This window comes from Hibiscus syriacus, unplaced genomic scaffold (assembly GCF_006381635.1).
Source record: "Hibiscus syriacus cultivar Baekdansim isolate YM2019G1 unplaced genomic scaffold, ASM638163v2 tig00117016_pilon, whole genome shotgun sequence".
Taxonomy (NCBI): domain Eukaryota; kingdom Viridiplantae; phylum Streptophyta; class Magnoliopsida; order Malvales; family Malvaceae; genus Hibiscus; species Hibiscus syriacus.
The window spans coordinates 1,923,142-1,939,050 of NW_024063525.1; the positions used below are offsets into that span (position 1 = coordinate 1,923,142).

At 35.5% G+C, this 15,909-nt stretch overlaps 1 protein-coding gene across 1 annotated transcript; it reads left to right on the forward strand.

Moving 5' to 3' along the window:
- The first annotated feature begins 6,598 nt into the window (after positions 1-6,598).
- LOC120195606 lies at positions 6,599-8,947 on the forward strand. The gene is made up of 8 exons (XM_039197577.1): positions 6,599-6,902; positions 6,975-7,111; positions 7,191-7,266; positions 7,362-7,445; positions 7,550-7,876; positions 7,967-7,993; positions 8,070-8,126; positions 8,823-8,947. Exons 1-8 carry the CDS (start codon positions 6,599-6,601, stop codon positions 8,945-8,947), a joined length of 1,137 nt encoding a protein of 378 aa, XP_039053508.1.
- The last annotated feature ends 6,962 nt before the right edge of the window (positions 8,948-15,909 follow it).

The following is a 15,909-nucleotide window of genomic DNA, read 5'->3' on the forward strand; positions in this document are numbered from 1 at the left end:
AATAAAACCTTTTGACCAACAAAAAAAGTTTTAAAAGAAATTCTACTATCGTGAAATTCTTTTGTTTTTTTAAAATAATCGAGCATTATTATAGGCATTTCTTTGGATTTCCTCAAGTTCTTGAATGTGTAATTTCCGAGCTTCACCAATTACATCCATGTCCATGTTACATTGTTTAATGACCCAATAAGCATGATGTTCTAACTCAACTGGTAAATGACATGGTTTACCGAAAACAAGCCGGTATGGCGACATCCCAATGGGACTTTTATAAGCAGTTTGATATGCCCAAAGTGTATCGGTTAATTTTAAACTCCAATCCTTTCTGTCCGGTTTAACAATTTTCTCAAGAATTGTTTTAATTTCCCGATTTGATACTTCTGCCTGTCTATTTGTTTGTGGATGGTAAGCGGTAGCAATTCTTTGAGTTACTCCAAATTTTTTCATTAGCGACTCGATCACTCGGTTTATGAAATGTGTTCATCTGTCGCTTATTATAGCCCGTGGCGTCCAAACCTGGAAAAATATTTTTCAAAAAATTAAATGTAGTTTTAGCATCATTATTCCGAGTGGCCTTAGCTTCCACCCATTTAGAAAAATAATCTACAGCTAAAATAATATAAATATTTCCAAATGACGAAGTAAAAGGATCCATATTGTTGATTTCCCAAACATAAAAAATTTCACGAACTTATATAGAATTAAGTGGCGTTTCATTCATACGGCTTAAATTACCTGTACGTTGACATCTTTCACAAGTTTTACAAAACATATAAGAGTCCCGAAAGATGTTAGGCCAATAGAAACCACATTCAAGAATTTTATGGGTTGTACGTTTTGGCCCAAAATGACCACTGCAAGAGTAAGAATGACAAAATTATAAAATTGAATTTACCTCGCTTTTGGCAATACATCGTCAAATTACCTGATCCGAGTAGTGCTTCCATAAATAAGGATCGCCCCAAATATAGTATTGGGATTCTCGCTTAATTTGATTGATTTCAGCTCCCGACAAATCTAATGGTAACTTACCTGTGGCTAAATAATTAACCATGTCCGCAAACCATGGGGTTATGCTTTGCGCCACCGTCAGTTTTTCTTCAGGAAATTGTTCTCTAAGTGGTGGTTCAGATGTAGAAAGGGAAATTCAACTCAAGTGATCTGCTACCAGATTTTCACATCCCTTTTTGCCTTTAATTCCCAAGTTAAACTCTTGTAAAAGCAGGATCCATCGGATAAGCCTTGGTTTTGCCTCCTTTTTTCTCATCAAATACCTTATAGTTGCATGATCAGAAAAAAACAATAATTTTCATGCCAAGCAAATAGGATCTAAATTTTTCTAAAGAAAAAAATATAGAAAAAGCTCTTTTTCCGTAGTTGAATAATGTTTCTGAGCCGAGTCCAAAGTTCGGGATGCATAGGCTATGACATGTGGCTCTTTCCCTATTTTTTGGCCAAGAACACCTATAACGCTTGTAACCGATGCATCACACATAAGTTCAAAGGGATAATTCCAATCTGGCGGCTAAACAATTAGAGCTGAAATAAGCTTTTCCTTTAATGAATCAAAAGACTCCTTGCATTTTGAATTAAAGTCAAAGTCTTGATCCTTTTAAAGTAGATTGCATAAAGGTTGTGCTATCTTCGAAAAGTCCTTAATAGACCTGCTGTAAAATCATGCATGGCCAAGAAAAGAACGAATTTCCCTCATAGTTATGGGGTAAGGAAGTGAGCGTATAACATCTGTTTTAGCTTTATTAATCGTAATCCCTTTTGAGGAAACAATATGACATAAAATTAACCATTTATCAACCATAAAATAACATTTTCATAGTTTAAAACAAGGTTATATTTTAAGCATCTTTTAAGCACATTAGTTAAATTATCAAGACATTCATTAAAAGAATTACCATAAACTGTGAAGTCATCCATAAAGACTTCGATGCTTTTCTCCACATAGTCGGAAAATATACTTAACATGCATCTTTTGAAGGTGGCTGGCACGTTACAAAGACCAAAGGGCATTCGTCTATATGCAAATGTACTAAAGGTACAAGTAAAAAATCATTTTTTTTATCCTCTGGTGCTACTAGATTTGGAAAAAACCTGAAAAACCATCAAGGCAACAATAATGAGTTTTCCCAGCTAATATTTTAATCATTTGGTCTATAAAATGAAGAGGAAAATGAACTTTTCGAGTAAGAGAGTTCAACTTCCTGTAATCAATACAAACTCGCCATCCATTTTGAACTCTTATTGGCACTAACTCCCCTTCTTGATTTTCGACCACTGTGACTCCCGTTTTCTTGGGAACCACATGAATCAGACTTACCCAATTACTATTTGATATCGGATAGATTACATCAGCATCAAAGAGTTTCTGAATTTCCTTCTTCACTACTTCCATCATCGGTGGATTTAATCGAAGTTGTCCTTCTCGTGATGGCTTTGCTTCTTCTTCGACTTTGATCTTGTTCATGCAAGTTGAGGGACATAATAATTTAATTTTGGTAATGGTCCATCCTATGGCTTATTTGTAAGAGCGCAACACTGCTACCAAAGCTTTCTTTTCTTTTTCGGATAATTTACTTGAGATGATCACTGGAAAAGTTTCATTCTTGCCCAAAAAGGCATATTTCAAATGCTCTGGTAATTGCTTCAATTCTACCTCTGGTGCCTGCAAAACAGAAGGTAAAATTTTAGTTTTAAAAGAAGATAAAAATAAATCAGAATTGATTGAATTAATATTTTTAAACTCCCTTTCTTCATATTCGTGGCAAAGTTCAGGATCCTTAAAAAGGTCATAAGAAAAATTATATTCAATATATTCATCAATTAAAGGATCTATAATATCAATAGAATTAATTCTTTCAACATGATCAGGGCATTTCATTGCTTTGTAAACATCAAATTCAACGATCTCACCATCAAATTCCATTATCACTATACCACTTATAACATCGATCTTTGTATGTGCGATGCTTAGGAAGGGTTGGCCTAAAAGTACCTCGGAATAAGTATCCGACCTGTCATGTTCCATGTCAATGACATAGAAATCTGCAAGAAAAAATAATACATCAACCTTTACTAAGACGTTTTCCATTACTCCCACTGGATAGATCACAAATCGATGAGCCAACTGTATGGTTATTCCTGTTTCCTTCAAAGGCTCGTTAGTAATCATTTTATATATAGAAAATGACATAACATTAATTGAAGCTCCTAAGTTACACATTGCACGTTTAATTTTAAAATCGATTATTTTGAAAGGTATAGCGAACATACCTTGATCCTTCATCTTTGGTGGGAGCTTTCGTTGAAAAATTACAGAGACATGTTCTCCCAAATTTACCTTTTCATGCCCCATTAATGTCCTCTTTTTGGTGCAAAGTTATTTTAAAAATCGAGCATACCTTGGTACTTGTCGAATTACTTCAAGAATAGGTATGTTGACTTGAACTTTTTGAAACACCTCTAAGATCTCATTTTCTTCAACTCTTTTATCACGCTTCATCAATCTTGATGAGAAGTGTAGTGGTGTGATTTCATGAGAAGAAAGAGAAGGATGGGTGTTAGACGTACCTTGTATTTCTTAAGGTGGTGTGTTCTCTTGTTCTTTCTGATATGCTACTTTTTCTGCTGGAACTACGGGTGAGATAACTTTTCCACTTTGGAGTGTGATGGCACTAATATTCTTTCTTGGATTTAACTCTGTTTGAGAATGTAGTCTTCCTTGTGATTACAATTTTCCCATAGTTTGAGCTAGTCGGCTTACTTGGTTATCTAACTCTTGAATATGTATTTCGGTTCGGCTTTGGAATTTTTCCTGGGATACAACAATCTTTTCTTGTGAAATTGCTAACTTTCCAATGAGTTCCACTAACGATGGTCTTTGATTTGCCACATAGCTAAAATTTGGGTGGTCTCGCCATCCTGGATTGTAAGTATTGCTGCATGGGTTGTATTGTCTTTGTGGAGGACTTGGAAAGTTCCCTACTGTATTGATTTCTGCATTGCCTCCATCTTGTATCAGCGGGCATCAATCTATCGGATGATCTAGATTTTCTGCATATCCCACATGCTCTTGTTGCTCCAGATTTTCCTACAACAAGTGAATTAACTATTTTAGTTGATTTATCTAACTTATTTTCAAGGGAAAACGTACCTATCTCGTGAACCCGTCGGCTGGGTTTACTTGAAAACTGTTGAGAGTTGGCTACCATGGTTGAAATCAATTCCTTGTTGTTGTTGGGGTCATGTTGACTAATGCTCGTCCATTGGTGGCATCCACCATTTTCATCTCCATTGGTAAAAGGCCTTCATAAAAGTATTGAAGTAACATTTTCTCACTTAATCCGTGTTGCGGATAACGTGCGCAAAGTTTTTTAAATCGTTCCCAATAGTCATAAAGACTTTCTTTTGTTTTGTTGAATGGAAAGAATGCTCCTTCGTTATTTGCTTGATTTAGCCACTAGAAAGAACATGTCAAGGAAAATTCTATTCATGTTAGCCCATGAATTAACTAAATTTGGAGGTAAATAAAATAACCAATTTTTAGCCAAATCGGCTAAAGAGAAAGGGAAAGCTCTCAATTTAATTTGATCCTCAGTAACTCCTTGTGGTTTCATGCTAGTGCAAACCATGTTGAATTCCAACAAGTGTTTGTGCGGATCTTCAGTGGGAAAGCCATGGAAGGTGGGAAGAAGATGAATGAGCCTCGTCTTTCATTGAAACGGAGTCCCGCTGCTAGGAAAATTAATACATAATGGCGTCTGAGTGACAGAAGTTGTGGCTAGCTCTCGGATTGTTTGTTCTTCTTTTACCATCAGGATTTAATCTTGGTTGTATGCGTCTACTTTAGAGTTTGTCTCTGAATCTAGATCTGTTAATTCACCTGGGTTCCTTCTGGTCATAAATCAAAAACTAGAAAAATAAATCAGTACGTGTCGTTAGTTCTCGGCAACGGCGCCAATTTGATAACCGTCGTTTTGCTATCAAAATAATTCCTAGCTTCTTAATTAAATAGAAAGGAAAATGTAGTATAGAGAAGCAGGACCGATCCATAGGGACTATGGTTTTTTTATTTAATAAAACTATTTCTTGATTTTAGGAAAAGATAGAATTACAGGTAAAGTAGAAAATGTATAATAAAAAATAATTATATAAAAGGAAAATAATAAAATAATAAATAGTAATAGTAATAAATATAAAAGGGAGATTTTTAAAAGTTGTTTTTAAAATAAAATATAATAATTAAATAAATGAAAATAATTAAATAAACAAATTAAAGAGATTGAGATAAAGAGAAACTTATTGTGAAAGTAGCCACATACTTCAGATTTGCCTCAAATTCCTCGGATCATCGAAACAGATTTTTACTTCAAGATTCACGTCGACTTACAAGGACAATTCTTTGTTGCCAACTCAGATTATGTTGTTTTAACAATAACTGATTCTGATATCAGTTTCCTCTTAGCAAATAATTTTTCTAAGTATATTATCGGGAAGTCGAATATGGTTCAATAAGCAAATCCTTCTTCAAACGTTAACCATAACAATATCCGGACCAATGTTGAATTGTTTTAATTTGAAAAGCAAGCTCAAAAAATAGAGAGAAAAATTTCGAATCGATTTAAGTACCTTACAATTCTCACGTTTGGAATTGAACATTCACTTCAGTCTTCGGCTTGAGAGTAAATTAGCTAAGCATGTCTAAAGTCATACTTAGCATTATTGAAAAGTACGCGAAAATAGAGAGAAAAAGAAGGTTTTATTCTCATATGATAGAGATATATTTATAGGCTTACCCTAGGAGGGTATTTATAGCATTTAAATTCCTAAAAACAAGCTAAATCATCTTAAATCCTAATTAAAACACTTAAAACTATATAACTAAAATACCTAAAAAAATAATAATATTTTAAATCCTAATTAAAATACTAAAACCTATTTAAACAAAAATATCTAAAACAAAGATAAAATATAAAAATAATATCCTAAAACTTAATTAAAATACTAAAACCTATTTGAACTAAAATACCTAAAACAAAGATAAAATATAATGTTTAAAATATTATTCTAAAACTTGAGTTTAATCCAAATCCGAATTCCATCCAGCTTTGATTCCGAAAATAAAAAAAACTGTAGAATTTCGTCCTTTTAGTGCAATTTCAAAAATCTAACATCCAGCACAGAAAATGAATGAAAACAAACAATTAAGCCACAAAAACCAATGATTAAGGAGTAATTTAAGAGCAAAATATTAACTAAATTAAGCGCATATCACAGATAATGAAGCAGCAATCAAAGCCAGTGCTAAGATGTTGATGCAAAAGAGAAGGAAGTGTATTGGTCAACATGTTCTGCTCATTGTTTGGATCTTATTTTGGAAGAAATTTTTAACAAAAAAGGTGTGAAAAATGTCTTAGATCAAGCAAAAAGGATGACTTTTTTAATACACAATCATACATGGACAATTGATTAAATGAAGAGGTATAACAAAGGTATAGAACTCTTAACGCCGGGGATTACTAGATTTGCTACCAATTTTATTGCTTTGGAATGACTTTTTAGAAGCAAACAAGCACTCAAATAAATGATGACTTCTGCAGAATGGAAAAGGTCCAAGTATGCAAGAAAAATAGCTGAATTAGAGATGATGGAAGTCATTAACTCCACTCAGTTTTGGGAAAAGGTGGGTGATGTCTTAAAGATCCAAGAACCGTTGGTTAAAGTGTTGAGGATGTGTGATGGTGATGAAAACCAACTATGGGTTTGTATTTATGAAGCTATGGATAGAGCAAAATTGGCGATTCGAAGAGATTATCGATATTACCAGAAATATTGGGAAGTAATTGATAGGCGATGGAGCAATCAACTTCACAATGATTTGCATTCAACTGGTACGTTATAAAACTTTTAAATTTAAATTGTGATATGTTGTTTAAATATTTATTATATTGTTTTTTATATAGGATATTTCTTAAATCCACAATTTCTATACGGAGGCAATTCCACAAGTGATATGATTTATGGAATCATGAATGGGGTGAGAAATGTCATACAAAGGATAGAGCCCAACTTGAATGATCAAAGTTTGGAAATGAAGCAAGTATGTATTTTATATACTTTAAATTATTAAGAGAACTTGTATATTATCATGTTTGAACTACTACTTCATTTATTTACAGTTATTGTTATATCGAGATAAAACGGATTCTTTTGGAACACCATTAGCTCAAGCTGCAATTTTAAAGACTAACCCTGGTAAATAAAAACAATTCAATCTTTATAGTTTTGTAGATAATGATGATATATTTATAAATACTTTATGAATTATATCTTAATATTTGTGTTTTTAGCTGAATGGTGGACCAATTATGGAAATTGTGCACTTCAACGTATTGTTGTCAGAGTTCTAAGTCAAATAACCTCTTTTTCAAATTGTAAGTGCAATTGGAGAACATTTAGTATGATCCATACAAAGAAGAGAAATAGGCTCAAGCATAACAAGCTTCAAAAATTGGTTTATGTCAATTATAATATGAAGTTGAAGCTAAGACACATGAAAAAAAAAGTGCACAAGAGCTAGAAATGGGTTTTAATCCAATCAATCTTGAAAATATTTTTGAAGACGATCCACTAAATTCATGGGCTGAAGAAAGACAAGATGCTATGCTCAATAGTGAACAAAATTTCTCATGGTTGCCTGAAGAGTTAATTAATGAAGCAGATGAAGAAATTCAAGGTGAAGATATGCATGACATTTCACCTACTCCATCTAATGATGAAAGTGTTCAACTATCGACGTCAAGTGGTGGTGGTGATGATGGCGGTGATGGCGGTGGTGGTGATGATCATGGTGGTGATAATGAAGGTATGTACCAACCAGAATATGTGCACACTTATTCCAATACTTTTTATGGAGATCAAGGTACGTCTAAATATCCTTATGTTGATGATTCAGGTTTGTATGGAACAAATACATCTACTGGTTTGTAAAATAGAAGAGATGAGGATGATAGAACTCATAAAAAGGGCGATAGAACACTTTTATGATTCATTTGCAGGTTCATCATCATATAGTTTAGCTATAAATGATAATGAGATTAGTGAATCATCTCAGGGTTCTCATTCCAACCAACAAAATGCATATTATCCACCTTACCTTGAAAAAAAATCCAAGTTATGGATATTTTGATCATCATTTATCATACAACATGTTACCTACCAATAATGCATCTTATGATGCACACAATGTGATGTCTTCACATTGAATAAGAATGAATCAAAACCATGACAATGATGAAGATAAAAATGCTTTAGATCCACCGCACCATTCATTTTGGTGGTGAAGAAATAAAACTTTTTATTTGTATTTATGTATTTTTTTCTCTTTAAGTTATGTAAAATGAATTCTCTTAAGTTAAAATATGAGAACTTTGATATGTTTTTTAATGAGATTATTTATATGTCTCCTACCTATTGTTATTATCTACCATGCTGGAGAGTCAAATGATACCACTATATTAAAATGTAGTTGTAAAATGTATAAATATAATATTTTAGAAGTATTGTGATTTTTGAGGAAGAAATCACGCCCGCTACAGCTGCAACACGTTACGTAACATCCATAGCATCCGCAACCGCGACACCACAACCGCAACAGATGCCGCAACCACTATTTTATACTATGCTTCATACACAATTAATAAGTATGGTTGTTGTTGCAGTGGGTGGGTGGAAGTAACCACCATCACCGGAAAAATATATTTGTGGGGTTTATGGGGGATGGTTGATGGGTCACTTTCTTGTAAGTATAGGCATATATACTGCTTGGATCAATACACAGGAAGATGAAAGGAAAGAATTGAAGGAAGTAAGAAAGGAAGGGAGGAAGAAGAAGAAGAAGAACTTGCTTCCACATCAAAAAGTTAACGGCAATTAAGTGTCACGTCAGCAAAAACTAATGGTAGGTAACGGCATCGACCTTATTGAAAATAAATTAAAAGTTCAACGATTGTATTGCAAGTTTCAAAAATTGGATGACCAAAATGCAATTGTCCTAAAAGTTTGGGGACTATTTATATAGTTTACCCTAATTTTTATACGATACTTAAATCATCTAAAACTCCACTATCTACACGTACGATGATGATACATACATTTAAATTAAATGCACATGTGAGCATTTAATTGAGTCGATTGAGATTTTTTTTTTGGTTACCAAAAGACTGCAAATTAGAAATTTAAACGAAGTTGTTGTTCTCCATGTCCTGATCCAGCAAGAGTTAAAGACCATGCGGGGGACTCCTCACCACTGTAAGACCAAGATCTTTCGAAAGCCCTAGTTTGGCGAGCGCATCAGCAGCAACATTATCAGCACGTCCAATGTAGAAAAACTTCACGCTCCACTAAAGTCTAATTATCGCCTGAACACGACGAACTAAGGTAACATCGTACGGCTGTGCCAGAGAATTCAACATACGGCTGTCTCCCTGTTGTCAGATTCCACCTCAATGGCACGGTCTCCCCTTTCCCAAGCGATAGTCAAACCATTCAAAATTGCGCAGAGTTCCGCGTGTAAGACATTACATCGACCGACATTTCAAGTAAAACCAATTTTTCATCTTCCTTCACTATCCCGAAGAATGCCTCCGCCCGTTGCTAACAACATCATCGGTATTAATCTTAAGGACATCGTGAGGAGAGGGTGCCACCGCTGCCTTTGTCGAAGGGGAACTTGCACGTGTTAGCAGCCTTGTGATGCCGGAGCATCTTAGTCGACGATATAGCAGAGTGAACAATATCAGCCGCGGATCAAATCCTACCCTGGAAAACAAACTCATTACGCTATTTCCAAATTCGCTAGATTATAATACCAAACAAATGCCTCCAATAAAAATCTGGTTTATCAAGAGTAGCATTATTCTTAAGGTTATGGGCAAGCCAAGCATCAAGATTAGAATTGAAAAAGCAAGTAATAGAATTCGGTACCAGAGGTTGCCAAACTATTTTAGCCATGGTGCAGTCCCGAAGAATGTGATTAATTGTCTCCTCTTGTGAACCATAAATTGGGCACCGCTGGTCGTTGTTTATCCCTCTCCGATTTTTCTCTGCGTTAGTCATTAATCTACGGTGAACAACGATCCAAATGAACTGTTTGATGCATTGCGGACCATCAAAATCCCAAACAATGCTCCAATCAGAACTACGATCAGCCCGGGCCATTCTACTTAACTAGTTGAAGGCCGACCTGACTGTGCAATTTCCATTACTCTCCCAGAACCACGTAGGCCTATCATCGCCATCCATGTCAGGGGGTGGAACCGCTGCAATTCTTTGGACAACACCCTCGTCCAAACCTGAAGCAAAAGCGATAAATTCCAGCATCCATTATTTTCGTTTGTGTATCAACAATATGATTAGTCGTTGGGTTTCAATAATAGGCTTAAACTCCGGTATCCTGGAATCAATCCAGAATCGGGTAGTGCTACCATTTCCCAAAGACCAACAGATATTCTCACGGATGAAGTCCCGCACGTGGCTAAGGGATCGCAAAACATACGACGAATGACAACAATTAGACTTGGTCAAGAATTTGCTCTCCCAAATTAGACTTGGTGCAGAGGACTTGAACCCAGAGAACATCACTCTTCCTAAGAAGGTTAAATCCCATTTTAGCAAGAAAAACTTCATTTTGATTTCAGATCTTCCGAAATTCTAGACCACCACACTGCCTAGGTTGACAGCACTGATTCCAATTAACGAGGGACAATTAAGGACAACTGTTCAACCTACACCATATAAAACGATGGATGTTTGATTAATTTTGTCACAAATGTACCTGAGAATTTGCACCGTTTGCATGAAATAGTTTAGGATAGAATGGAGGTCGTCCACCCATTCAATTTGATGTTCACCTTGTCGATTATAAAATGAATGGTGTCCTTAGTAACTCTCTTATGAAACAGGGGCATACCCAAATACCTTCCGAGATCTTTGGTATGAGTGAACCCCATACGGGCGCATAGAGAATCGGCTTCCTCCTTAGATACATTAGCAAAGTAGAAGATTATGGTTTTGCTCAAGTTGACCTTGTGTCCTGAGTAGAGACTAAAATGATCAAGGATGGTTGATGAGTGTTCTAAATCGATATTATTTTCTTGTTAAATCTTTGATCTTATAGATTTATTGCTGCTGATTTGGTTGTGTTATGCTTATTTTTGTGTAGGATCTTACTTTTCAGAATTAGCAGTAAAACGTGCGCATTCTGTATTTTTTTATTATTTGGTCACAGTTGGAGACATGGGCACGACTGTGGGCATGACACGGTATGGCGTGACAATTTCTAGAAGGTCAATTCAACAACAATTTTCTAGAAAAGCTAGTCAGTGCCTTTTGGAAAGTGGACGGAAAGAGATATCTTAGGAGATTTATTTTTAAATTTTAAAGTTTGAATTTAAAAACATTTGGAATTATCTTTAGGATTATTTTTATGTTTATTTCTAGGGTTTTAGAGGCTATAAATACCCTCTCGGGGTAAGCCTAAACTCACAACTCAGAATTTCTCTTTTTCTTTCTAGTTTTATAAAATTATTTCTTTTATTTTATTTTCAAGTTTTTGGTTTTACTTTATTTTAAGTTTTATTTTTAAACATGATAATTATGACTTTTGTCATGCTTAGCTAATTTTCTCATAAGTCGAGAGCTGAAGCGATGACTCAATTCCAACGTGAGAATTGAAAATCACCTTAATAACTTCGGAATATCTCTCTCAATCTTTGCGCTTATTTTCAAAATCAAAACAGTTTTCAAAATCAAAGATTGACTTTGGTCAAGATGTTGTTGTGATTAAATGCGTGGGAGTTAGGATCGGCTTATTGAATGCACATTCTACTTCCTGGGAAAACACTTGGCGAGATTGCGCTGCCAAGAGGGAATTAAGATCGGAATTAGTAGTTACTGAAACAACAATCTGAGTCAGACTTCACCAACTTAAACGATTATTGATATACAGCAATTAGTGTTGATCAGATCAATTTCTGAAGCCAGAATCAAATATTGCCTTAGGTATTCAATATACAGAATAGAGTCACGAGGATTGCCCTTGTAGACAAAATAACCGACGTGAATCCTGAAGGGAAAATCTAATTCGATGATCCGAAGGAAATTGAGTCAAAGTCAGACTTAAGGCTATTTTTACCATATTCATTTTTCAACCTTTAATTTTTATTTTCTTATTTTTACTTTAAATCACTTTTTATTATTTAATCATTTTTATCAAAACCCTTTTTTTTTACTAATTACCGCCTGATTTAAGAAATTCAAACAGAAATTTGGAATTTTCTAATTCACTGAGGATCAACTCTTACTTCTCTTTACTACGTATTTCCTTTAATTATTAATTGAGAAGAAGGAATTTATTTTGACATCAAAACGACAGTTTTTAAATTGGCGCCATTGTCGGGGACTTCGCCAAAGTTACTAATTTTTGTTTGCTTTTGATTTATGACCATGACAAACCCGGGCGAATTTGTGGAGTACAACCCAAAAATTGAAGCCAGAGCTAGGAGACTTCACGTACAGACGCTTCGGGAAAGAAGGTGACAACAATCAAATCTATAATCGAATTTAGAATCAAGTTCAGGCGAAGCCGTTAATATAGAACCAAATCCGATGGCCGATCCTACTACAAGAGAGTTAGCCGTAGCTTCTACTGAACAAGAGCCTTTGTGCATTGATTTTCCCCAACAAGAAACTCCATACCAGTTAAAAACTAGTCTTATTCATCTCCTCCCTACCTTTCGCGGATTAGCAAACGAGAATCCACATAAACATCTCATGAAATTTCACATGGTCTGTTCCAGTATGATACCACAGTGAGTATTCGGCTAAGGAGTGGTTATTTTTTTACCACCAAATTCTATTACTACATGGGCTCAAATGACTCGCCTTTTTCTTAACAGGTTTTTTCCTGTGGTGAAAGCAAGTGAGTTACGAAGAAGAATACTTGGAATCAAGCAACTTGATGGAGAGTCACTCTATGACTACTGGAGAGATTTAAAAAATTATGTGCTAGTTTCCCACAACATGGGTTAACCGAACAAACACTCCTTCAATATTTTTATGAAGGATTAATTCCCCTGAAAATGAATATGATCGATGCTTCCATCGGAGAAGCCTTGGTGAACATGACTCCTACCAAGGCTAGGGATTTAATTTCCACAATGGCCGCAAATTCCCAACAGTTCCACCTAACCAATGAACCTCCTCGAATGGTTCATAAGTTCATCTTCTTTAGAAAGTAAGATAGATAAATTAACTGAAGTAGTCAACTCTCTTATTGCAAGAAAGACATGACCCAATAGATTATGTGGAATATGTGCATTACTTGATCATCCAATAGATGGTTGTCCACTGATTCAAAATGACACAATGACTTAAGTTAATGCAGTAGGAAACTTTCCAGGACCTCCTTAGAGGCCTTATAATCCCTACAACAACACTTACAACTCAAGATGGAGGGATCATCCAAATTTAAGGTACGTTCAAAATTCAAGGCCAAATCAAGCTTATCAACCAATGTCAGCGCCACCACTCCAACAGCAGCAGAAGTCATCGTTAGAATCAATCGTTTAAAGATTAGCTCTTTCCCAGGAAAAGTTTCAGATTCGTACTGAAGCTCACTTACAAGAGGTAGACAAGCAGATAAGCCAACTGGCTCAGACCGTGGGACGCTTGGAATCATAAGGTAAACTTTCATCCGAAACTGAGGTAAATACAAGGGAGAATGTTAGTGCTATCACTCTTCGGAGTGGTACAAAGGTTGTGCCACCTGTTCCAAAAGATGAATCAATCCAAAAAAGAAAAAAAATTGTTGACTCAGGATCCGAAAAGAAGAGTAACGAAGTAAAAACTGATCCAACACCATCTCCATATGACGTTCCACCACCTTTTCCATCGAGGTTAGTAAAAGGGGATAAACAACCTGAGGAAAAAGAAATACTAGACGTATTTCGGAAGGTGGAAATATACCTCTCCTTGAGGTTATTCAAAAAGTTCCAAGGTATGTAAAGGACCTTTGTAAACAAATAGGAAGCTTACCAGGAATGAGAAGGTAAATCTAGGAGAACATGTCTCAGTTGTATTCCAACAAAATTTGCCACCAAAATTGAAAGACCAAGGTATGTTTGCAATACCCTGTAAATTTGGTAAAGTTAGGATAAATCGAGCCATGTGTGATCTTGGCGCCTTAATTAATGTGATGCCTCTCTCTGTTTATAATATGATCACTAACAAGCCCTTGAAGGATACAAAAATATCAATTCAGCTTGCCGACAGATCTATCATTTACCCGGAAGGACTATTGGAAAATTTGCTGGTGGAGGTAAACGGCTTAATATTTCCAGCTGACTTTTATGTAATTGACATGGAGAATAATCCCACCAGTACTTCTTCCAATATTCTTTTGGGGCTTCCATTTCTAAATATAGCGCACACAAAAATGACGTAAGAAGCGGGATTACAACCATGGAGTTTGATGGTGAAATCGTTAAATTTGATGTGTATAAGAAAATGAAACACCCATACAAAGTGCAAGCATAAATTATGTTGGTATTATTGATCCTTTGGAAAATAGGTTTGTGTAAACTAATTTTTCTTTTGACCTATGCAGGGAATTAGAAGATCATGTTGAGGAAATTAGAAAGTTGAAAAAATATTTTTAGATTGTGCTGATTTAAAATTGATTCTTTTTAAGTCTAAAGTTCTACCTTCTATTTTGCAGGCACCAGAGATAGAACAGAAACAAATGCCGAAAAACTTAAAGAGTACCTTTTTAGGAGAAAATGCTACTTCACCAGTTATTTGGGATAAGCTTTCAAAGCTAAAAAAGATCCAAAGAATAACCTATGAGAACACCAAATTCTACAAGGAGAAAATAAAAAATTATATGATCGTAGAATTTCTCATAAGGAAATTCTTAGTTGGAAAAAGCGCATGAAGTGGATGAAGTATTTCTCTTAGAACCTGTAGTCTGAACCAGGTTTTCGAGCTAACAACGTTAAACAAAAGCGCTTTAGGAACAAAATATTTTCAATCGAGCTTAAACAAGGAAAATTTATAGAATTTATATTCGAACAATGGCAATATTCGGTCTCCAGAAGCAGTAGTAATTTTTTCACGCGAAGTAATTCTGTTCCAGTTTCGTGTGCACCTTTTTATTAAACGGCGCACGTTAGCATTCCTTAAAGCTGATCGGTGCACATTAGCCAAACCCTTTAAAATATTTCACCATTTATGTAACATTTCTGCCGCTGCTCACCACACCTCTACCATTCTTTCTTTCTTTGACAATGGGCCCCACCTATCTTATATTTCCTTTTCTTTTTCAATTTTAAATCCTTATTTTTACACCCTAATTTCACCCAAATTAAATCTCTTTTCCCCCACGTGTTTTTGAAATCGTACCAAAACAATTTGAAAATCGAAACACATTTATCTTCCCCAAACCGTTACGCCCTTCTCTATCAATTATCATCGCCGACCTTACCGCTGTTCTCCACTGCCCGATCACTTCCCTCTTCAAACCAATCGATGTGCTTTTACCCATCCGCTGCTGCTCACAATGGTTCATACAAGGAACCAACAACACCATGACGTCGCACCACCACAAACCGTCATCGGTTCAACACGTCGGTGTTTGTTGAATTTCTTAGTGATTCCGACTCACTCCTACCGTCACCCACACTGCGCCCGATGTGAGTACGAGGCCACACACCCAACTCTCTGCCCACATCGTACCATTTGACATTCGTACCCACCGCCTCTGTTCACCCCGAACTAAGCACTATTTATCGTACATCTCAATCGTCCTCCATCATTCCAATCCATGTCACCTGTGGCGAC